The 25,558-nt window shown below is 37.3% G+C and overlaps 1 protein-coding gene and 2 long non-coding RNA genes across 6 annotated transcripts in view; 2 read left to right on the top strand and 1 right to left on the bottom strand.

Annotated features, from left to right (window-relative positions):
• LOC129427828 (uncharacterized) overlaps positions 1–10,725 on the top strand; it is a 53,288-nt gene extending 42,563 nt beyond the window's left edge. Inside the window, exon 5 of the long non-coding RNA XR_012373246.1 lies at positions 10,594–10,725. This is a non-coding gene — a long non-coding RNA (uncharacterized lncRNA). The remainder of the gene's footprint in view (positions 1–10,593) is intronic.
• Positions 1–25,558, bottom strand: part of thsd7bb (thrombospondin, type I, domain containing 7Bb) — a 172,754-nt gene that overhangs the window by 22,363 nt on the left and 124,833 nt on the right. For all 4 annotated transcript variants that reach the window (XM_073876172.1, XM_073876171.1, XM_073876170.1 and 1 more), the window contains 4 exons: positions 10,585–10,776; positions 6,882–7,122; positions 3,338–3,453; positions 106–238 (listed from right to left, as the gene is read on the bottom strand). In XM_073876172.1, the coding sequence (XP_073732273.1) occupies positions 106–238; positions 3,338–3,453; positions 6,882–7,122; positions 10,585–10,776 (682 nt within the window). The remainder of the gene's footprint in view (positions 1–105; positions 239–3,337; positions 3,454–6,881; positions 7,123–10,584; positions 10,777–25,558) is intronic.
• On the top strand, positions 12,238–20,571 carry LOC141369488 (uncharacterized). Its single transcript, XR_012373245.1, has 5 exons — positions 12,238–12,489; positions 13,145–13,272; positions 13,480–13,622; positions 13,714–13,807; positions 19,642–20,571. It is a non-coding gene; the product is annotated as an uncharacterized lncRNA (long non-coding RNA).

Below are 25,558 nucleotides of genomic sequence, written 5' to 3'. Positions count from 1 at the left end.
TTATATCTAGTGGTAGTTTATATCAGCATGATGTACTACTGCATGGACAGAAGTGTTTATGTTTTCCCTGATCATGTTTGTATTGGACAGTAAAGTGTTTTTTACCTGTAAACTGGACACAGAGGTGGCGGCTCACATTCTCTCTCCTCATAAAGAGTGTCTGGACACTCCTGACCTCCATTAGCAGGTTTCTGGATAATGATCCTGTGGCGAGACTGAGTTGAGACCGTTCCATTCACTGGATGAGGGAAAAAGATCAAACAGGACTATTCATTGAAATATTAATTGAAAGTTCCTTGTAAATGTAAGATATTAAATAACAGGCATTTGTGTAATTATGAGGTTTGGCAATATTTGTCGACAGCAGTCGGTGTTAATTTATATAAAATTATTTAGCATTTGTCTCACTCATCTCAAAAACTCTGTAAACGTTCCCTTATGAAAATCAATCATGTTTTTTTTTTAAAGGGGACATATGATGAAAATCTGACATTTTCCATGTTTAGTGCTATAATTGGCTCCCCCAGTGCTTTTATCAAGCTAGAAAATGTAATAAAGATCAACCAAGTTACTTAGTTTTTGCAAACCATTCTCTGCAAGCATGTGAAAAAATAGGTAATTGAAATTTGGTTCCCCCTTAGTGATGTCAGAAGGGGATAATACCGCCCCTTAATCTGCACTATTCAACCACAGCACTGCCATTTAGTGCAGAGATCAACTCATTTGCATTTAAAAGGACACACTCAAAAATGGCACATCTTTGCTGAGATTTTGAGCTAAAACTTTACATACGTATAGGGATGCACCGATATGGACATTTTGGCCAATACCGAATCGATAACCGATAACTCTTTATATTTGGGGGCCGATAACCGATATATATATAGGCCGATAAATATTCATATTATTTTCACAATGAAAAACTCCCAAACCGCGGACATCTTGTCTTTGCACTATAGACTAGCATACTCTTCTTAAAGGAATAGTCTACTCATTTTCAATATTAAACTATGTTATTACCTTAACTAAGAATTGTTGATACATCCCTCTATCATCTGTGTGCGTGCACGTAAGCGCTGGAGCGCGCTGCGACGCTTCGATAGCATTTAGCTTAGCCCCATTCATTCAATGGTACCATTTAGATATTAAGTGAGAAGTGACCAAACACATCAACGGTTTTCCTATTTAAGACGAGTAGTTATACGAGCAAGTTTGGTGGTACAAAATAAAACGTAGCGCTTTTCTAAGCGGATTTAAAAGAGGAACTATATTTTATGGCGTAATAGCACTTTTGGGAGTAGGCTACTTCGACTCGCCTGAAAAGTCCGCTCCCCTTCTCACTCTCATAATGGGAGAGGGAGGGTGTTACTGCGAGTCGAAGTACTCCAATAAGTGCTATTACGCCATAAAATATAGTTCCTCTTTTAAATCCGCTTAGAAAAGCGCTACGTTTTATTTTGTACCACCAAACTTCCTCGTATAACTACTCGTCTTAAATAGGAAAAACGTTGATGTGTTTGGTCACTTCTAACTTTATCTCTAAATGGTACCATTGAATTAATGGGGCTAAGCTAAATGCTATCAAAGTGTCGCAGCGCGCTCCAGCGCTTACGTGCACGCACACAGATGATAGAGGGATGTATTAACAATTCTTAGTTAAGGTAATAACATATTTTAATATTGAAAATGAGTAGACTAATCCTTTAAGCCCGCAACACGTGTCATCTTCGTGCTATGTCACAGAAAGCACCAATCAAAACTCCACATGGCCAGCAATGAGCAAGTGAAGAGGTTCAACAAACCAAAATAATCCATCATTTATCGGCTTTCATTTATCGGGCTAATTTTGCAATCAGACCGATAACCAATAATATTAAAAATAAGCAGTTATCGGCCGATAACGATATGTCGGACGATATATCATGCATCCCTACATGCGTACATCAAAGATTTAATTTGTGAAATGCCCCCTTTAACTGTAGTAAAACCATGGTTACCACAAAATAAAATGTTCTAAAACCATAGTTAAACCATGGTTACTGTAGTAAAACCATGGTTTTGCTATCAATAATGAATACACCAAAAAACATGGTTTTCTATACTTTTACCACAAAAATAAAACATGGTTAATTTTTGTAAGGGCTGACTCGAAATGCAAAAACGTAATTTAAAAAAAAACTCGAAGAGAAACCACCAAGTGTTCTGTCATTTTGTGGGTCATTTGTGTTACTGCAATTATGAAAATGAACCATGAATTTATTATAGTGTAGTAAAAGTGTAGAAATCATTTTTCGCTGCATTGATTACCATTTGCAAAACCACTGTTAATTTGTGGTTTAACTATAGTAAGCATGTTTTGAGTTAACATTTATGCATTTGGCAGAAACTTTAATTCACAAGTTATACATTTTTATCAATATGCACGTTCCCTGGGTTCAAACCCATGACCTTCTGCGCTGCTAATGCAATGCTCCACCACTGAGCTATATGTATTTGTACAGGGTTCCCACACCTTAGTTAACTTCAAATTCAAGAACCTTTCAAGGACTTTTCATGTCCAATACCCTCAAATTCAAGGACTAAATGTGGGGACACATTTCAAGTGAGAGCAAGATTACATTGTGTTACATTTAAAGATACATTGTTACAGTTCCCTTTCGAGGGAAGACGCAGCGTCTCTTTCCCTCCAGTTACAAATGTAACCCAAGATGTTTTCATGTGTCAAACACAACTATGCAAAAAAGCATTTTGGTATGAATCAACATTCGCATACAGAAGATAAAAGTATTTAAAGCAAACAGTTTAGCATGTGTGCTTAAAAGTCTAGAATTTTTATGATATTATCCTACACTACACAGGGAATAAAATCGATTTTTTTCCCAGAAAACTTCTTGCATAAAATAGATTCAAGCACTTTTAATGACCTGTATCTATGTATGTATATTTTCAAAAACTTCCCAGGGCCTTGAATTTTTTCCCCCAGATTCACAAACTTTCAAGGATTTCAAGGATTATTCGAAATAATGCTGCCACAGCCTACAGATGAATTGAAATCTGAACTAAATATAGCAACATGCAATGATGTGATAATCTACCAGTAGTTCTGACAGACATTGCTGCATCTCACAATGATTGGCTGTCGCCAAGTGTTTTCATCTCACATTTGCATAAATTTGAGATTTCTGACACATGCTTCACTCTAATGTCAATCCCACAATCCTTTGCACAAACTTGCAGCTCAGCTCCAAAAAAAAAATGAAGTGAAAACTGCCGCTTGTCACCGTGCCAGTTGAGGTTAAAGCATAAATGTGTACAGAAGAGATGACTGTATGTTTACCTGGTAAACATGATGTGGGACAGGCGCTCCATTCACTAAAAGGTGTGACGACACAGTCAATTTGGCAAGGTAGAACACAAGAGCGGATCGATTCGGGGCGAGATGACTCGGGGCAGCTAAAGCAGAATCAGTACAGAAATACTCACAATTTAATACATTTCAATTCCATTCAATTTAGGTTAGAGGATAATCTTATTGCTTGTTAGTTGCTAAACAGACTTCAAGGGAAAAGTAAAAGCTTTATCAAATGATCTATTTTCCTCAATTTGTTTTGGTTATTGCAATACCCAGTAAGAATGTAGTGCAATAAAACGAACGTGGATAATAACTCAGATCATCTGCTCTTGACAGAATGTTTTTATACTGAAATCTCTGGCTATTGATCAAAGACTTTGTGAAAGATAGTAGACATGCAAGAAAAGGTCTTGTTCTTTGGAACAACATTTGAGATAAATGAGAATTTTTTATTTAACCTCATCGATGTCCATGGGCGCGGGAAGTGGGGGTGCTGCAGGTGCCCTGGTGGCAAAGATTTAAAACTGCAATGACCATAAAATGATAGCTTATAAATGTCTCTGATTGTTGTTTGTTACTGTTCCAATACATTTTGTATGTAATCATGTTTGGGCTGTGTGACGAAGAGAGAATGATTAATTTAGTAATTTTAAAATGATTTAATTTATTTCAGTGTGTATTAGCCAATCAGATTTGTTTTGACAACGTGAATGCGATTTAAGAATAAGCTGCGTATACGTATAAGCATAACACACAAGCACGCACACTCACAGCCACATAGAATGAATTACTAGGCTATCTGTAGCCTATCTGTCTCAGAAGATTTTTTTTCAAAAACACAAAAGTCCCAAGGACTAGCGTTATTTGTCCAAATGACTCACATATCAGAAAAAGGTAATCTTTTCAAAAACTATTTAAAAATATAGCCAAATTGTGTTTAACGCACATGTAAATGTAAAAGAACATTTAAAGTAAACATTTAAAGTAAAAAAGATTGAAGTAAATTATTAAAACGACATGAAAGGAACTAAATTGTAAAGCCTCAATGTACAATAAGGAACATGCGCATTTAAAAGTGGTGGGTATTTTAAAAATTAATATAAATTATTCCCATGCATCGATTTTAATGTTAAACATCTATAAATCCAAATTAATACATATGGAATATATTCCAACAATTTAGGATATGAAGTTTGAATTTTAAAGTCTAAAAATATCTTATTTTTACACCGCCGTGCAGGAGTCATGGCAAACTGAAACAAAACTTAAGACAAAATATTACATTTACGTTTAAAAAATAGAATTAAATGAAACCCGTGAATTGAAAGGTCCACTAAATCGCCTTAACCCGAGTGATGTCAATAAAGTTTCTATGTTAAAATTTATACATATTACAAACTTAAGCAAAGGAAAACAAAGAAGGCGTAGGCTACTGGCACAAGTGAGAATGTATAACTGGTTCGCTGGAAACTCCATGTTGCACTTAAGCTACATACAGAATAGCAGACCCGGTGCGTGATGGGTGCCAGAGGAGACTCCGCACATGACTCGTGTTGCATTTTGTAACTTTTACAAATCATTTTGTAGTTTGTGTAACTTTTTGGACACATTGTTACTTTGGCCTAAATATAGTCTATAATAGGAATGTGCCCGAAGCCGAATACGTTATTCGGAAGGGCACGGATAATAGCTTCAAAACGAATAACGAATTCATTCGAATAACAGAGAACATATTCGGTCAGACATAATCACGTGTTTACTGGAACAGCTCTAAATTATAAACCCCTTAAAGCACGAATAATATGTGTGTGAAGAGAATGAGTGCAATCTATAAAATGACATTTTCGGCGCAAGCCTTATTTAAAAAACGCGAGCTGTTTTGGAATTAGTTTAAAATCTTAAAAATGCTGCTAATATCAAAATTCTTTTAACCTAACTTTTAAAATGACCCTTTTAGTTTTTTTCCGTTTTATTTAATTAGACCAGAAAACCTTGATAAAATGCTGCACTCTGATAATAAAATATTCGTTAATAACTCCGTATCTCCGTGTGACTCCGGTAGATGATCTTTTATTAGTCGAAGCAAGCTTTATTGTCAATCTAGGTGAATATAAAATAAATAAGTAAATAGATAAAAATTGAAAATGTAACATTTTAAAAGCAAAATTTAAACTGAAGATTATTATAACATGAATTGCAATTAACATAAAAATAAAGTAAGCAAATAACAACTGAAACATTTGAATTAAATCTTTCTAATTACATTATTGTTTAAAATCATGTTGCTGGTTTTGAACTAAGTAAAAACTGATTTTTAATAGAGCATACTGTTATTTGAAAATTTAAACGAATATCTGATTATTTATTTATTTAGATGAAGATGATTTAGATGATGATATAATATTTCTGATAATATGGCATAGTTTTCTCCCCACCCAATGAGGCTAATAAAGTAATGATTAAAAAATATGCTTAATCAACGGCCCGGCCCGGCCAGAGGATAGTAGCAGAAAATAGAATTTTAGAATTAGAATTCTATAACTATACCCCCCCCCCCCCCCCGCTGCATCCGCACCCCAGCACCCCCTACCGAAAATATCTTCCCGCGCCTCTGTCGATGTCTATTACAACCAAGACATTAAAGCGATATAACATAACCCTGCCATTTTTTTGCGATTTACTGTTTTCTACACAAAATCATCCTACATAATGAACTACCCAGTCTCACAAAGTTTCGTGATATAGTCACGCATTTTCTTGATTCTTTTTTCGTGCTATTATCACGAAATTTCGTGTTTTTTCGTGATCGTATAACGAATTCCTGTTTTCGTGTGATTATCACGTATTGGTTACTCAACTGCTTTTTCCTATTTTTAAACCATTGTCGCTTCGGTTTAGGGTTAGATTTGGTGCTTGCATTAGAATGTCACTTTATATATTGGTTTACACTATTTTTTCTGATTTATTTTTTTAAATGTCGCCTGGCATTAGGGTTAGAGTTGGGTTTGGTTAGGGATGTCATTTTATGTAAATCTAACCCTAAACCGAAGCGACAATGGTAAGAAAATAGGACAAAACAGTTGAGTAACCAATACGTGATAATCACACGAAAACAGGAATACGTTATACGATCACGAAAAAACACGAAATTTCGTGATAATAGCACGAAAAAAGAATCAAAAAAATACGTGACTATATAACGAAATTTCGTGAGACTGGGCTGTAATGAACGTTCTGTGAAAATATAACCTTGTTATCTTTAAAGGAAAACATCACAGTTTTTCAATATTTTACTATGATCTTACCATAACTTAGACAAATTAATACATATCTATCTTTATTTAATGCGTGCACTTTATCTTTGTATAGCGCGTCGTGAATGTGTTAGCATTTAGCCTAGCCCCATTCATTTCTTAGGATCCAAACCGAGATGAAATTAGAAACCACTAAACACTTCCATGTTTTCCCTATTTAAAGACTGTTACACGAGTAGTTACACAAGTAAGTATGGTATAAGTTGTTTCTTTACCGTTTTGGTACAACATGTCCATTGCCAGCTTTTCTGCAGGTGACTTGGCGCATCTGCACTCCAGTGCCGCAGGCGTCTTCATTCTCCATCTGGCCTGTGCTGTTCCTCTCACTCCCATCTGTGATAGAGTCTGGCATACAAGGCTCCCAAGATGAAGTATCCCAGTAATACACTGTGCAAGGGTTTGTACCACAGGGTCTCCACTGCTCCAGCTCAGACCCTGGAGAACATGGCTTACCTTCTGCAACCGACGGTAGAGAAATATGTTTAGTTCCTTTTACGTCTAATAACAGTTTAAAACAAAGCAAAGTAGGCTTCTGCTAGTGTATACTTATGAAATATACTTCATGTTTGAAGACATTATTAGTAAACATTCATCTTTATAGAAGGATCTCCCAAACTGGGGTTCGAGTTGATGAAAAAAAAATTACAATTAAAGAGCACCTATTTTATTGCTATTTGGTATAATAGAATGTGTTTGTGTGGTTTATGGTAAGACTTTTTTTTTAACAGGAGTTAACTTACAGGCTGTGAGTTCGAAGCAGGATGAATTATGATAATGTCGGTCTTGTACATCACCAATCCCAGGAAGTAAACTGTTGCTTACAATCCGTGTGTTTGTTGTAGTCCAAGAAAATAGATTTACGTTGGAGACGATAACTCGCATCATCGTTTACTTTGGGATTTGTACCTTTTGCATATCATTAACATGTACTAATACACACTTAAACACCAAAGGAAATTTAAAAACGTGAATCGGACAATAGGTGCTCTTTAAATCATAAATAACTAACATTTTCTGGACTATAAGTCACAGTTTTTTTATAGTTTGGCGGGTCCTGAAACTTAAGTTCCGGTGCGACTTTTACATAAAATAATTTTATATGAACCAAGAGAAACTATAACGTCTACAGCTGCGAGAGTCCGCTCTATGCTGCTCCTGTATTTATGTAATTCAATGGATTCAGTGATGCGAAATTACTTCGGGACCTTTTTGAGCTTCATTTGGCTTGTCATGTTAATTTAGCTTATTCAGCCTCCCAGGTATGTTCTGTATGATATTGTGTATCGTGTATATAACTGTTTATGTTACTTTAACATGTACGGACACCTATTCAGCCTGCTGTTCTGTGCTATTGTTTAGTTGAATAACTTGCCTTTCTAGATTCAATGTCTGTTCTTCCGCTTAGATTTTGTGAAATAATTTTCTAAATAAACGCGACATATAGTCCAGTGCGACTTACCGTATTTTCCGGACTATAAGTCGCTCCGGAGTATAAGTCGCATTAGTCAAAAAATTATTCATGAAGAGGAAAAAAACATATATAAGTCGCACTGGACTATAAGTCGCATTTATTCAGAAAATTATTATTCTTTTGGGGGGCATTTTGTTTGTTAAGTCTGTTGTCTTTAAGTTAATGTTTCAGTTAACAGTTTTTTTTTCAGGGGTAGGCTACAAGAGCAACATATAGCGCCCTCTCGTGGCTGTAGATGGTAATGCTTTTTTTGGTTCATGTTAGTCAGTATGGACGCAGGACCAACCAAACTATGAAAAAAAGTGTGACTTATAGACCGGAAAATACGGTATATATGTTTTTACCTTTTCAAAACGAATTTTTGACTGATGCGACATATAGTCCAAAGCAATTTACAGTCCAGGAAATACGGTAATCCAATAACTGGTAATAATAACAATAACCATGTAAAATACCACAGCTAAAAACCTTTAAACAAATGAAAAAGAAATGTATTAAAACATGCAAATATTTACTTATATGAAAATAATTTAGGTCAAGGAGGTTAGGCTGACAAAAAAGTTAGAAAACCCCTGTATTAACCCCTAACCTACACCATAACTTTTATTAACAAATACAGACAAATACAGTATAGCATAGAAAAATGCATAGGAATATATTACACTGTTTATAAGTATCCATAAATGATAATAAAACAGGATAAATTAACAAAAACAATTGTATTGCTTAAATGCATTGTAAGTTGATTTGGATAACAGTGTCTGCCAAATGCATACATGTAAATAATAAAGCTTAATATTTGTAAGCTAAAATACACATTTTAAAAAGTATATTGATGTCTGTGGTTAAAAGGCCATGTGTTCATGGGGTCAACTAGAAGTCATATCCATTATGAGTAAGTCATAAATAAAGCATGAATAATTAAAAAGATAGAGCTGCTTAATGGACACCAGCATAAAAGAAACGTGTAAATATGACAGGACAAGGATTAATAAATGATCTACAATACACTTTCAAAAGTGGATTAGAGACTGAACTTTACTAATGAAGTTTGTAATTGAGTGTCTAGAGTTAAAAAAGGTGCTAAGTAAAAAGGATATCTTTATATTATGTACTTTCACCCAGCTTTGGGTCAAAAAAGAAATTAACTTATCCCTATAACCTATACTTGGCTCAAATATAACCTGTTTCTGTGTTAATTTAACCCAACGACTGGGTTTTACAGTGCACAATACCTATAGATTTATAGACACGCTGCAAAAAATGACTTTCTTACTTAGTACTTTTGTCTTGTTTTCAGTAGAAATATCTAAAAGATATGTATTTTCTTGATGAGCAAAATGACCTAAGAAAATAAGTCTAGTTTTTAGACAAAAATGATACAATTTAAGTGAATTTGTGCTTAAAACAACCAAAAATAGCTGCCAATGGGGTGAGAAAATGTAGCTTGAATTAAGTGTTTAAGAAAAAAGAAAACTTATTTCAAGAGTTTTTTTCTCACCCCATTTGCAGATATTTTTGCTTGTTTTAAGCAAAAATTCACTTAAATTGTATAGTTTTTGTTTATAGTTTTCTTAGTCGCTTTGCTCATCAAGAAAACACATCTTGATTTAAGAATTTCTAGATATTTCTACTGAAAACAAAACAAAAATACCAAGTAAGAAAGTCATTTTTTGCAGTGCATTACGGGGATCAATGTGGATAAAGCTTTCAGTAGACTACACTGCAAAAAATGATTTTCAAGAAAAAATAATCTTAGTATTTTTGTCTTGTTTTTAGTAAAAATATCTAAAAATGCTTAAATTAAGATGCTTTTTCTTGATGAGCAAAATGGCCCAAGAAAATAAGTCTAGTTTTTAGACCATAAATATAAAATTTAAGTGATTTTGTGCATAAAACAAGCAAACAAAACTACCAATGGGGTAAGCAAAATTTTTTGTGTTTAAGAAAAATGTTCAAGATTTTTTTGCCTACCCCATTGGCAGATTTTTTTGCTTGGTTTATGCACAAAATCACTTAAATTTGATATTTTTGGTCTAAAAACTAGACTAATTTTCTTGGGTTGTATTGCTCATCAAGAAAAAGCATCTTAATGTAAGAATTTTTTTATATTTTTACTGAAAACAAGACAAAAATACTAAGAATTTATTTTCTTGAAAATCTTTTTTTGCAGTGTTTCTAGTAAAAAAACAGATTATGATTTTGTAATATGCTGCACAAGTACACACTTATTTTCAACCCAGTGTTAGGTCAAAAAGGGACAAGCTAAATTAACCCAAATATTTATATTTGACCCAACAATGGGTTAAAACAACCCAGCATTTTGGGTTGAAACAACCCAGCATACGGTAGGTTAAATAACAACCCAAGGACAGGGCTAATCCCTTTTTAAACCAATGCTGTTTTACATGTTTGCAGTCCAAATGTTTTAACGTGTGTGAACCTACGCTTCCCAGGAAGAGCCAGGATAGGACGAGAGCGAGTCTGCCTTCCCTCAAAATGTTTACTGGAACATGATTGTGAACACGGAGACCAGGAACCCCAATCTCCCAGCACACAGTCTTCTGGACAGGCCATCTCACAGGTCTGCTGGGCTGGAGGAAAATCACCTGGGCATCGATCACTAGGGGCCGACTCACCTATTATATAAAAAATTAATTTTGACTGAATGCATTTAGCTTCAAAAACACAAGCCTGTTCTTTCTTCTATTTCAGATTCCTGTTACAAGATTATTTTCTTCTTCAGTAAATTAGTATTCAATTAACATCCTATTGTTATACAAGGGAATATTCAATTAATACACCAGTAAAAATTATGAGGGCTTTTAAATAACAGAAATATCACAGACTTCTTTCATCTTCCAATAATTATACTGAAAATATAAAAAAAACGCAGTGAACAATCAGTTTTCTGTAATTTAAGTAGAAAATTATGCAAATAAGTTATTTAGCAGGCATGGTGATTGCTCGGTTCCCTCCTCAGAGACGTTGAATGAGCAATATTAAAGCAACTGTAGTTGTAATTAACAGACAGCTTAAAAAATAATCATCCCATAATGAATTTAACAGTAAAATATCAGTGCTTACTACACAACTCTCTGAAATGATTTATGACGATCGGTTGGTGGCATTGAGCGGTCAGATATTTTTGTATCATGACCTCGTACATCTTCCACACTGCTAGTTTCTTGTTTCTGTGGTCTCTTTACTCAAACTCACATACATGCCTCAAATCAATACTTTATGTCCATTTGTTTGTTAATCAATTTATACATTTTATCAGTATGTGTAAAATCGAACCAATGAACTACGTGCTGCTAATGCAATATACCATGCTGTTTCTGCTCCTTCATATAGCCAAAGAGTCTTAAGTTTTATCCGATTTATAAAAGACAAATCAGCTCTACCAATTCTTTCCGAATAAGCTCGAGCTCCTGGAGGCTTACAACGGCGAAGTCACGATCAAGCACACACACAAAACATTATACCTAAATTGTCTGGATACCTTATGATTCACTAAATGTTCATGTCGTTTACGTTATACGCATTTACGCGCGAATCGGCAACAAAACACAGACATTTGATGCAGTTTTACTTAAAGCCTGCCACTCAATGAAATCCAGCATTAAATAAACAAACAAGCACAATTTTGCGCGAATAAACATACTAACTCCATTGTTTCTGTAATGCCGGGTTCACTGGGAAGCTGAACAAGCTTAAATTTTCCTCACAAACAACACACTTTTTTGGTGATGTTGATTTTGTGTCACCTCTTCGTTGGTGTGTGCGTTCGATATTCTAGTTAAAGTGCCCATATATGGACTTCCACTGTACTTTCTGCACTGAAATTGCCCATAAAAGAAAGATTGTAGGTATAAATCTTTCATGTTCGAAAAAACTTGTACGAACCCTTTCGAAGTGCATTCGCCACAGAAATACTCGCCACACGTCCTGCTTTTTTGACACTTTGCCTACTTTTAAACAGAATGCATGAAATAGCTTTAACCCCCCACTTAAAGGTGACATACACTGAAAAAAGTGCACAACGCATGTCATTACTCTAAAGAAGTTTTTATATTTGATCTAACTAAAAAAAATACATTTTCTGTCCAGCCATCAGTTTTATGTAAAAAATGTGTTTGATTTAAATTAAAAGTAAGTCCTGTTGGTGTAAAGTAAATACATTTCTGTAAATTAAATTAAAAATATTAGTTTCCATTGTCACGTGACTTGCGTAACGTCATCCTGCTGGTGCGTCGCGACGTACAGCTGAAGTTCAGCTTTCCGCCATCTTGTTATACACTGCACCGATGGATGAACTCCGCGTGGTACAATGGGATTCAAGAAAATTGGTAAGTAATTTTAAACATACGTTTTGGCGTATTATTACCATTATACATGTGTGATTGTACTGTTGTTTTACATACGGTTAGTATTACTTAGTGGTGTACCGGTCGGATCGCAGTTGATTGAGCATGACGGTTCGGCTCACATGCGATTCGCGGAGTAATGCGCAAATTAAATTAGGAAACGTTTAATCATTTGCACGTGTTTTAAAGGCTTGCAGATGTTAATACCAAAGTGATTTGAAGTAATTTCACCGCAAAAAGGCGCTAGCGTGAGCAGTTTCTATACTCATGCAGATGAATGTGTCTCTATGCCCTTCAAAGATCAGAACTCTTGATGTGTAAACTTTAGCGACAGTTTTGCTACTTTGCCTCATACTGTAGTCGATTAAAATGCATTTGGCCAATAGAGCAATGCGACTGTTTATACTGCATCTCCTTCCGGAAGCGCTGTTTGAAATTCGCGCTCCGTTTCTGTGTAATTATGCACTCAAAACTGCACACGTGCAGAGAAGAGCAAACATAAAATCTTTCGGTTCTTGACACGGCCCATACAAACAAAATGATCTCCACAGTATTCTTTTTTAAATAAAAACTTTTGTTTATGTCACAAGATGTAGTGAACATGTAAATGTCTAGCAATTATCTATTATTTGTTAAGGCCAATCATATCCCATCCCTGGATAGACATCAGCAAACATTATGACAAAGACGTTTGCCTTACGCAGACAAGAGATTGTGGAAAACCAACCTACTGTTCAAGAACTGCAAGAAAGATTGCCAGAGGAGGTAAAAGCATTTATTTTATTATAAAATGTTAAAATTTGACTTGTACTGAATTAACCATAGTTTTTACCATAGGATGTAGTGCTTTTGAAAATGTTTTAGATGCTCTAATTATATATTCATTAAATGTTTTTTGTGTATATCTATTTTTACAACTAGTTCTAGAAATAATGTTTTCAGAAGTGTATTTTCTGTTTCTCTTACTTTCAGATTAATGCAGAAATGTGCACCACGATCTTACCTTGAAAATCAAGATTTATGGCCTCTTTGGACAGACAGAGCTCTCATGTTATTAGGACCAAAGGTGGAGTCCTCCATGAAAAACTAAGGACACTATTAAAGTTATGGATCAGGTATTGGTTGCATGCGAACAAAATTGCTTGTGGCAATTAATTTAGTAGTATTTTGGTCTAAAATAAACAATACATCTTGAACATTTTGTAGAGTCTGGACATAGAAATCAGAAGAGAAAGCCTGCTGAAGTGCCTGATTCATGTACTTTGGTGAAGATGCAAGCTGTCTGATCAAAGAATACCAGGTAATGTAGACAATGCAAACTACTGAAAGTTTCTCCAACCATGTTTGCCTTAAAGGGATAGTTCACCTTAAAGGTGCAGTGTGTAATTTTTAGAAGAAACTCTTGACAGAAATCCAAAATAATATACAAAACTATATTGTCAGGGGTGTATAAAGACCTTTCACAATGAACCGTTATGTTTTTATTATACCTTAGAATGAGATGTTTTTATCTACAAACACAGAGGGTCCCCTTACATGGAAGCCGCCATTTTGTGCCGCCATGTTTCTACAGAAGCCCTTAACGGACAAACTTTTTTTACCAAGTTGTCCGTAGCTTCTCTATGCATTTCAAAAGTGAGGAGTGATCAATGAACTGAGCCATTGGTTGCAATTCGCAACCTCACCACTAGATACTGCTTAAATTTACACACTGCACCTTTAAGATAAAAAATCTGTCATCATTTACTCATCCTCATGTTGTTCTAAACCTGTATGAATTTCTTTTTGCTGATGAACACAAAAGAAGATATTTTGAAAAAAATGATGGTAAACACACAGCAGATAGTGACCATTAACTTCCATAGTAGGATTAAGAAATATGATGGAATTTAATGGGTAACGTCAACTGTGTGCTTACCATCATTTATCAAAATATTTTCTTCATTTATCACAATACTTCCAAAATATTTTTCCTACTATAGAAGTCAATGAACACTATGCTGTGTGTTTACCATCATTTCTCAAAGTATCTTCTTTTGTGTTCTTCAGAGAAGATACATTTGTGCAGGTTCGGAAGAACATGGGGATGAGTAGATGATGACAGAATTTTCATTTTAAGGTTAACTATCCCTTTAAAGGAAAACAACACAGTTTTTCAATATTTTATTATGTTCTTACCTCAACTTAGACAAATTAATCCATTCCTATCTTTTTTCAATAAGTACACTTAATCTTTGTACAGTGTGTCGTAAATGTGTTAGCATTTAGCCTAGCCCTATTCATACCTTAGGTTCCAAACAGGGATACATTTAGAAGCCACCAAACACTTCCATGTTTTCCCTATTTAAAGACTGTTACATGAGTAGTTACATGAGTAAGTATGGTGGCACAAAATAAAACCTGGTGATTTTCTAAGCGGATAAAAAGTGAGAACTATATTGTATGGCAGAAGAGCACTTAGTTTGCAGCACTCGGACCTCGGTCGCAGTAACATCATCAGAACTCTCCCTCAAATTCTAAAAAAAGGGGGACTAGTCAGGTATGATGGTGTGACTGCATGCTGTTTGGATCCTAAGGAATGAATGGTGCTAAGCTAAACGCTTACATATGCACGCTACAGCAATTAAAGTATTAGCCCACTTCTGAATTAACCATTCCTCATAATTTACTCACGTTCAAGACTTTCTTTCTTCACTAAATAAAAGAGATTAAGGTTTTTGATGAAAACATTCCAGGATTATTCTCCATATATAGTGGACTTCAATTACACACAAATGGCTGAAGTATTCTTCAGAGAATTTACGCTGTATGTCCTACGCCTTTCTTATTCTACTTACGGAACAAACGCACGCAACACCAGTTCTGTTTTTTCTGTAAGTAGAATAGGGAAGGCGTAGGACAGGGCTATTCAAATCTTACCCTGGAGGGCCAGAGCACTGCAGAGTTTAGCTCCAACCCTGATCAGACACACCTGAGCAAGCCAATCCTTGTCACAGGTCGAAGAAGCGGACCGCCCCTGTCGCGGGTCACGCTCCTCCTATTTCCACCCCGAGAAGGTCCCAAAACACCCCAATGACCAGACAGACAAAGAATTAAAATCTAACAACTTTTATTTAAAGATTTAAAATGGTGGCTATAAGCAGAGGTAAGAATTACACAGGTGACTGGGAACTTTAACTTTTCCTCCTCAGGTTCGTGGCTGTAAGCAGAGGTAAGAATTACACAGGGGACTGGGAACTTTAACTTTTCCTCCTCAGGTTCGTGGCTGTAAGCAGAGGTAAGAATTACACAGGTGACTGGGAACTTTAACTTTTCCTCCTCAGGTTTGTGGCTGTAAGCAGAGGTAAGAATTACACAGGTGACTGGGAACTTTAACTTTTCCTCCTCAGGTTTGGGTTCGTGGTTGTAAGCAGAGGTAAGAATTACACAGGTGACTGGGAACTTTAACTTTTCCTCCTCAGGTTCGTGGCTGTAAGCAGAGGTAAGAATTACACAGGGGACTGGGAACTTTTCCTCCTCAGGTTCGTGGCTGTAAGCTGAGGTAAGAATTACATAGGTGACTGGGACTTTAACTGTTCCTCCTCAGGTTTGTGGCTTGTAAGCAGAGGTAAGTGTTACACAGGTGGCTGGGACTTTAACTTCTCGCTCAAACACAATGGTTATTCCACACAACTTTCGCTCTGGGGCAGTGGGCTTACAGGGCGGTGTTCAACACAGGGTGCATTCGACTTGGGTATGGTCGTGCAGAGCTGAACGCTCCCCTTGCTCCTCCTCCACTTACGATTCCAGAGATACTGAGCAGGGGCGAACCTTTGAAGAGGCTCCACACAAGGATGGTTATCGTATGAAGACGTTATAACAGTAACCCTTCGTCCAAGAACAATAATTACAAGATGGTTTACTCACACTGGTATGCAGGTACACTTCACCACTCCCCTCTTTCAGAGCCAGGAAAAGGATCCGTCACTTTATACTGAGGAAATCCTATTGGGAACTACCTTTAACCCACGCTCCATTAGCCTCAACGTGCTGTAATCTCCTCACGATTCCTCTGGACTCGAAACGGCTTCTGTCATCACAAGCACAGCACTACACTGCAAGCTTTAAGTGTACACACACACAATGAAGACAAAGACTCACCCACGACACTCCACACACTTTAAGTGACTAAGGACTGAGTTGCTTGGGCGTTATTCTCGGTGGAGGGGGAAAAGTGCCTACAGGATGGACGCCGGACCTCCCGTGTTTACTCCTAGTTGTACTCCTCGGCTCACCCACGCTTCTCTCCACAGTGGGGCCACAACTCTGTGTGCTAGACTCACAACACACGTCAGGTAATATACCCTCTTCAATACCACATTATCAAACTCACAACACACATCAGGTAATGCACTCTTCTTAATACTTCGTGATAAACGTAGCTTGTTACTCACACTCCCTGATGACTCTCTGCTGTTCTTGTTCCTGTTTACAGCTTTTCCGCCGCTGTAGATCGTCCTCGACGACAACTCCGGTGAGTATTCTCCAATGTTACTCTGTTTCTTCTTATAAAGACTTCGCCCAGGCCTCCGCTCTTTCCACACCGGATCGGTCTCCGTGACCATGCACCACACAACAATCGCAGAGACAAGCACTTTTTCCATGGTGCTCCTGTAATATACAGCCATAACTCCTTCCTTTTGGCCTCTCTTGGCCCCGCACTCTTTCCGCTCGCTTTTAAAGCGATCCCCGGATCAACGGCGCTCTAGACTCTTCAAAGGAAGTGTGAGTTCTGGTCCGCCTTTGGCGGAGCGGAGCTCGCCCCGAAAATCAACTCCTCTCTCTGGTGTTTCTGCCACTCTATTTATCTGTCCCATCTTCACACATCCTCCAGTCACAAATCACCACCTCAGTTCTTCTCACCTGTGGCTCGTAGAGCCCCGATTGTGTTGCCATTGGAACAAGTACTGGAAGTACTGGTGTTTGAAATGTTCGGCCTGGGCGGAAACCATCTTCGGGCAGAACCAATCTTCGTCGCTTTTGGTTCCGCCCTATAATAGTCACCATGTGACATCCCCCCCTGCCAAACAATTTTAGTCCCTAGAACGGGCTCTTCTTGGTGACAGGTAAAATCGAGTAGGGTCTTTAAATACGTGGTAGGCCATTGGGGGGCCTTGGTCGCTCAACCCGGGGTGGACTGCCGACTACGCCAAATCTGTCACAGGTACGAGGAGCGTGACCAGCGACGGGTGGTCCGTTTCTCCGACCTGTGACATCCTCATGATCACTAGACAATCACAGGTGGGTAAGTTTGATTAGGGTTGGACCTAAACTCTGTAGTGATCCGGCCCTCCAGGGTAAGATTTGAATAGCCCTGGCGTAGGACATACAGCGTAAGCTCTTTGAAGAATACAGAAAGCTGAAGCAAGGCGATCATTTGTGTCTATAAACCAAATACAGTTGTATTTTTTTTAAACGGCCGATCATTTCTTTGATAAGACACTTATTTTTCATCTGGTATAGTTTAAAGCCCTTTGAAGCTGCACTGAAACTGTCATTTTTACCTTTAGCCATTTGGGCATTATTGAAGTCTTCTATATGGAGAATAATCCTGGAATGTTTTCATCAAAACCTTAATTTATTTTTGACTGAAGAAAGTCATGAACATCTTATAATTTACTCACAATTTACTTACTGAATGAATGGGGCTAAGCTAAATGCTATCAAAGTGTCGCAGCGCGCTCCAGCGCTTACGTGCACGCACACAGATGATAGAGGGATGTATCAACTCTTCTTAGTTAAGGTAATAACATAGTTTAATATTGAAAATGAGTAGACTATTCCTTTAACAGAGGTCTTCTCAAGCCTTGATGGTGAATAAAACATGGAAAAATTTTGATTTGGTTGTGCAATATCGCTTAAAGGAATAGTCTACTCGTTTGCCATATTAAACTATGGTATTACCTCAACTTAGACGAATTAATACATATCTATCTTTTTTCAATGCGTGCACTGTACAGTGCGTTGTGAATGTGTTAGCATTTAGCCTAGCCCCATTCATTCCTATGGTACCAAACAGGGAAGCCACCAAACACTTCCATGTTTTCCCTATTTAAAGACTGTTACATGAGGAGTTATACCAGTTAGTATGGTGCAACAAAATAAAACTTTTTTTTGGTACCATAGGAATGAATGGGGCTAGGCTAAATGCTAACACATTCACAACGCGCTGTACAGTGCAGGCATTGAAAAAAGATAGGTATGTATTAATTCGTCTAGGTTGAGGTAATAACATAGTTTAATATGGCAAAAGAGTAGACTATTCCTTTAAAAGTAGTTCAAGTAATTGTGTTATTTACACATTCTTTTGTGTTCTGTGGAAGAAATCACACAGGCTGATATTTTGAAGAAGGTTGTTAAGAGCCCCCCCATTTACCTGCATTGGTTTTGTGTCCATGCAATAAAAAATGAACATTTTGTCATCACTTACTCTCCTCTTGTTATAAACCGTACACATTTTATTTTTACGCTGAACACAAATTAAGATATTTTAATGAAAGTTAGCAACAGACGTTTGGGCTCTACATTGACCTCCATAGTAGGAAAGCAAACAAAATTGTGTAATACATTTTCAGATGAAGGGGTGTTTTCTTCCTCCACAGTCCCCATAGATATATACACTAGATGTTGCCTTGGTTCTCTGAGTATGCGTCAAAACCGCCGCCATCTTGGAACAGGGGTCTTGTCATAGGAAGTAGCTAGGTAAAGCAGCTATTTCCGCCTGTACTTCAAATTCATGAACGATGCCAGACTTTTGTGCTGCGCATGGATGAAAGGGCTACTAGCACTATGCATTACAGTTAGAAAAAGTACATTTTCATAAAATCAAAACTTTTATTTTTCCCTGTACTAAATGCTAAATAAATGTCTGACTGCTGAAACGAACCAAAAGAAAATCGCGTTCATGACGATTTATGGTGATTTTATTTCTGTTACACCATTGCCTACAATGACGCTGATGCGGGATTCCCCTGTTTTAAGATGGCGGCTCTGTTTGACGCATTCGGTCCAATGAACTGCCGTAGCCAAGGCGACATCTAGTGTACATATCTATGCACAGTCCCTAAATTGGTCTCTGTTCTTGTATGTTTTTAGGCTGACCAGAGGGAAGAAGCGGAGAGGGAATTCAAAAAGACCACCATGGAATTTTTTGTGATCCGTGAAAGTGATGCTCTTAATCCTGCACTGGACATTTCCATTTTCATTGACGGTGTGGAGTAATAAATGAGTTGCCCTCTTTTGCATGTGCATGTTTGGACTCATTTGAACTGAACTTAAAACATCTTGATGGACTCAAATATAACTTTTAAAGCCTTTCAAAAAAAATGTCATGGATGTGGACAGTAAGCAGATGAGCCGAAGGGTGCAGAACCCCTCTTCAAAACTGCAGGAGTACATTTTTTTTCCTTTGACCCAGCTACTGAAGGTAAATTTTTTTGAGCCTTTTATACAACATTAACTGTAATACTGTTTACTAAACCTGATTTGTTTTATCTTGATTGTTTATCTATAAACCATAACTGATTCTTATTTAGAATTTACATTTTATCCAGTGTGTCTACAAATACTAAAAACTGTTATACATTAAGTGTTTTTATAACAATACTATACACATTGTTGAAGTGTTTTATGACAAATTGTCATGATTATAATGTGTTTACATTGTTAGACAGTGTGTATTTGTAAAAACATGTGTATTATGACAAAATAATTTGTCAAAAGTTTGATGCTTGAAGTCATTCATCTTAGACAGATGGTAAAATTACACATTTTGAAAGTAAAAATTTTTTTATATATTAAATTAATATTTTAAATTGTATTTGGTTGGATATTTGGTTAGATGTAAAGTAAAACTTTTGCGTCAACTTGTTACAACTAATTACTTTACTTTTTATCAACCTAAAATTTTTACTTTGAACAGAATGAACTATCCATTACATTTTGAAAGTAAATAATTTTTATTTATATTAAATTAATATTTTAAATTGTATTTGGTTGGATATTTGGTTACATGTAAAGTAAAACTTTTGCGTCAACTTGTTACAACTAATTACTTTACTTTTTATCAACCTAAAATTTTTACTTTGAACAGAATGAACTATCCATTACTTGGCCAAAGCAAAAAGTATCTTTGAATCAAATACATTTTTTAAGTTTAATTAAATGTCAAAATATACTTTGTCTTAATGCATTAACCTAATTATTTTACTTTACATCTAACCAAATATCCAACCAAATACAAAGTAAAATAATTACGTTAATGCATTAAGACAAAGTATATTTTGACATTTCATTAACTTAAAAAATGTATTTGATTCAAAGATACTTTTTGCTTTGGCCAAGTAATGGATAGTTCATTCTGTTCAAAGTAAAAAATTTAGGTTGATAAAAAGTAAAGTAATTAGTTGTAACAAGTTGACGCAAAAGTTTTACTTTGATCCAATGAAACACTTTTTTCAGTGTAGAATGGTTGAACGGAGTATTTATCCTTGTTCTGTGATGTGACATGTAGACAATTTTTTTTTGTTTGTGTCTGTAATGGCTTAGAAGCTTCTTAAAAACCTCTCTCACAGGGACGTGCACAGACATTTTGAGGGGCAGGGGCTCAAGTGAAATAAAGGGCACCTTTCATAATTATGTATATTTTTTGTCAGGATCCCGAATGTTATTAAGTGTATTTTGTCTTGTTTCTGGTGCCGGGATCCTGACACCCCCATATACGTGTTCTGTGTCTGTGTGGAGAGTCATGTGGTCTGTGTTTATGTTTGGTGTACCGCATGCTCTCCTGTCTTTAGTCTTAACCTTACCCTCCTGTTTCCTAATTATGTATGATTAGTTTCCTCACCTGTTTGTTGTTGTCCCCTAATTAGTTTCCCTATTTTAATGCCATTGTGTCTCTTGTCTTTGTGGTATCATTGTATGTTTTTGTGTGACACCGTCAGGAGTCTTGTCGTGGTTTTATTTAATTCTTGTCTTGTTTACCCCCTCGAGGGAGTTTTTGTTTATTAATAAAAGTCTTTTGAGTTGAGAGCTGTCTGCACTTGGGTTCATCCACCACCATTCCTGACAGAATGATACCACCACACTTGAACCCAGCAGACAGCTCTTTTGTTTTGTTTTTTACCTGATGTCGTCGAGTCTGCTGTTGTCCGTCCAGTCCTGCTTTGTCCTGATGTCTGTCCAGTCCTGCCGTTGTCTGTGGAGTTGTGTTCCTGTGGCCGCGCAGTGAGCCCCGCGGGTGTGTTCCTGATCGGTGGCGTCTACGGTAGGGCTACTGGTCGACGAGCTTCGCGGGTGTGTTCCTGTTCGGGGAGCTCCGCGGGACGGATCCAGATCGACAAGCCCCACGGGAGTGGGCTGGTCGGTGAGCCCCGCGGAGAAGTGCCAGGATGGCGTGGTCTGCGGGAAGTTCCTGGTCAGCGGATCCCGTGGGAGTGTTTGTTCGGCGGAGTGTCACCGCGATGGAGCTCTGTTCAGCGAGCCCCGCGACAGAGGATCGGCCAGCAAGCTCCAGGATGCTCACTGGTCAGTGAGCCCCGCGAGCGTTCCTGTACGGCATGTCCTGTGTCCTGTTCGGGGTCGGCGGGCCGAGCGGTGCTGGGTTCCGGGCCCACTTCCTGGGCGGAGACCGTCTGTCCCGTCTTGTTTTCGGGGGTCCGGACATTGGGCACTGTCGGCCTTCTGGCCGTTGGACTTTGTTTATTGTTTTTGTCATGTACTGTTGTGTTGGGTTGCCATGTGGCAACCCTTAAGGGAAGGGTAGTGTCAGGATCCCGAATGTTATTAAGTGTATTTTGTCTTGTTTCTGGTGCCGGGATCCTGACACCCCCATATACGTGTTCTGTGTCTGTGTGGAGAGTCATGTGGTCTGTGTTTATGTTTGGTGTACCGCATGCTCTCCTGTCTTTAGTCTTAACCTTACCCTCCTGTTTCCTAATTATGTATGATTAGTTTCCTCACCTGTTTGTTGTTGTCCCCTAATTAGTTTCCCTATTTTAATGCCATTGTGTCTCTTGTCTTTGTGGTATCATTGTATGTTTTTGTGTGACACCGTCAGGAGTCTTGTCGTGGTTTTATTTAATTCTTGTCTTGTTTACCCCCTCGAGGGAGTTTTTGTTTATTAATAAAAGTCTTTTGAGTTGAGAGCTGTCTGCACTTGGGTTCATCCACCACCATTCCTGACAATTTTTTTCTTTTTTTTTTAAACAAAAAGTATATATATTAACGCAATTCTGACTTCCTTTTTTAAAAAATTATTAAAAAAGTTTTATCTTCCTCAAACTCACACAATTGTTAAATTTTCAAAAGATGTCTACAAAATAATCAGTTCACACAGACACCATGGTCTCCTTAGTACTCTAGGTTTATAGAGCAGCAAAGGAAGCCATTACACAATGTGCATGTTTTGAAAACATTATATTACACATTAATTACAAATTTGTTAAAATGCTAAAACAAAGTTTTGACGACTGAGTTAGCGCTACATGCCAATAAATGCTAATGTTTAGCTGATTAGTTTTTAGTTGTTACTCAAAATGTATTTTTGTCTGATAAGGGCTCAAAATATAAGGTCTGTTTACTAATGTGAGCTTCTGGCATGAGCCTCAGAGCAGAGCAATCAGAGCAGAGCTCAACATTATTATTCATGACCCTTTCAAATAGGGCAAAAATAGACCATATAATTCAAATGACAAATTCTAGGGTTGTATATAGACATGTAAAACCGTTTCTGGATAACTTTTGCGCTTAATAAAGCAACATACCTTCTTTGTAATTGTCAAAGAACAATTTAACATATTATGACAACACATCCTATGGCACCTTTAATCTTAGGTTTCATATTTATCAGGGTTACACATGTCAGAAACAACAAATATAGATTAGGCCTATTTTATTTGTATTTTATATTTTACTTTTTTGTGATGTCAGTGAAAATTCAGACTGGGCAAGTAAAATACTGAACCATCAGATTTCTTCCCAATCTACTCCAGCACTCCAGTATAACACATTATACTTATTTAACAGACATTACAAAAAACGCAAACAAAAAAGCTTACTACTGTAGTTAGCAATTATTTTATTGTTTGTGCTTTATTATTTTATGAGCAGTCTGTTTAAACTACACACTGTTACAAGTTTGCAACTCTTCAGGTTAATATGGGATTGCCATGGAAAACAATGTCCCTGAATCGTTATGTGTAACAACGTGTCCCATATTTTGGTATAAAACTGTTAATACAAGAATGCTTTCTTCCTCACACACTTACCGGTAGATGCCTGCATAATCATGCACATGATCGCGTCTCGTTCAGGGCAGGCTGAGCAATTGGCGCTTGAAGCGCGAATGATGCAGCACGAGTGTAGACAATCCAATCATAACTATAAGTAAGTTAGAGAGGCGGGACTAAGGAAAGGTAAAGCCAACCATATTAGCGATGTGAATTTTGTAGGCGGGACTCATCTGTTAACCGTTTGTGTGCCACAAATAGCGCTATTTTTCTTTATATAAGAGTTTAAATCTCATTTAAACGATTCCTGAATAAATTCATGTTAAATTAGCAACAAGTAAAAAACACAAGAAACAGACAGACATCAGTTGTTATATGAATAAAGATCATAATATTGTTTTTTTTAAAGCACCCCAGAAAAAAAGGGCACTTTCTCTCCAGGAATAAAAAGGGCAGGTGCTCAAGCCCCCTTTGATGTCTATGTGTGCACGTGCCTGCTCTCTCAGATAGCTCTATTAGGGTGGGGGATTTCAAACAAGTGGTTTTGCACCTATTTGGCTCCCCCTACTGGCTTAACTTGCAATCTCATTACTGATTGGCTGACTTTGCTGCCACTCAAAAAATGTAGCCAATTATTTTAAAGTGGATGGGCAGTTAGATGCCTGTGATGTCATAAGCATCAGTTTTTCAGATTGGGCTGTTATCTGGCTGACATTTCTAAAAGAGGAATTTCTACGAGACTGAGATGTTTAGCATGTTTAGCACTTTTTGTATGTTTGTGAATGTGGGTAGACTACCATTATATAACAAAGACATGGTAAAAATGGTTTTTCATTCTCTGTCCCCTTTAATAATGTTTAATAAGCAGTTAAATTGATTATAACAATGAAAATAATGATGATAATAACCCTGATAAGCAATGTGTCCATTAAGGGTGTCACGATTTTAAATCGAAATCGATCGAAATAAAGTCACAACCTCGAACTTCGAATTAAAAAATGGAATCGTCGATTCTGCCACACCCCATGTCACGTCCAGTCGTCTTGCCAAGCGGGAAAAAAGTGGTTTACTGCTGCGAGTCAACCTCCTCTAACTTAGCTAGCTACAGCCAGTCAAAAGATAGCATGGCAGATGCAGGAGACACAACAACTTATTTCAGTTGCTTCAAGGGGATCGCACATCGGACGCACAGCTCAGCGCTGCGCAGTGCCGTTCTAAAAAAATCGAACACATCGCTTTTTATGAGTATACGCACATCGGCGCCGACAGGTGGTGCCTGTCCGCACCGCCCAGCTATGACTCAGGAAGTTGCACAAATCCCTGTTGCGCCACAGAGCGCCACTCACATAGTTTAACATTACATTACATTGTATTTGTCCCAAATCATTAACGTTTAGGCTGCTAACGGATATTTTGCGTTTTGAAGTAGACGCTATTTGACGAAGCTCGCAATATTTAATGTGCACTTCTGGTTTACGTTACCTCTGAGTTGTCCTAGACGCGACTCGATGCGACCCGGCACTGTGCGTCCGGTGTGCGACCCCCTTAAGAGTTATGAAAACAGCATTTAAACATGACTTATTGGGGTATAGTCTCCAGGGCTCGAAATTGCGACAATTTTGGTCGCATATGCGACCGAAATTGAATCTGTGCGACCTTAAAATATATTTGGGAGCATTTGTGCGACTGCCCATTTTGTTGTGGTGCGACTTGACTTAGATTGAGATGCTGCGTGCTGGTGCTGTCCCAGGTTCCGTGTTCTCTCCAATGTTACATAACCAATC

This window comes from Misgurnus anguillicaudatus, chromosome 14, assembly GCF_027580225.2.
Source record: "Misgurnus anguillicaudatus chromosome 14, ASM2758022v2, whole genome shotgun sequence".
In the NCBI taxonomy this organism is placed as follows: domain Eukaryota; kingdom Metazoa; phylum Chordata; class Actinopteri; order Cypriniformes; family Cobitidae; genus Misgurnus; species Misgurnus anguillicaudatus.
This window is presented reverse-complemented; position numbering and strand designations above follow the sequence as displayed.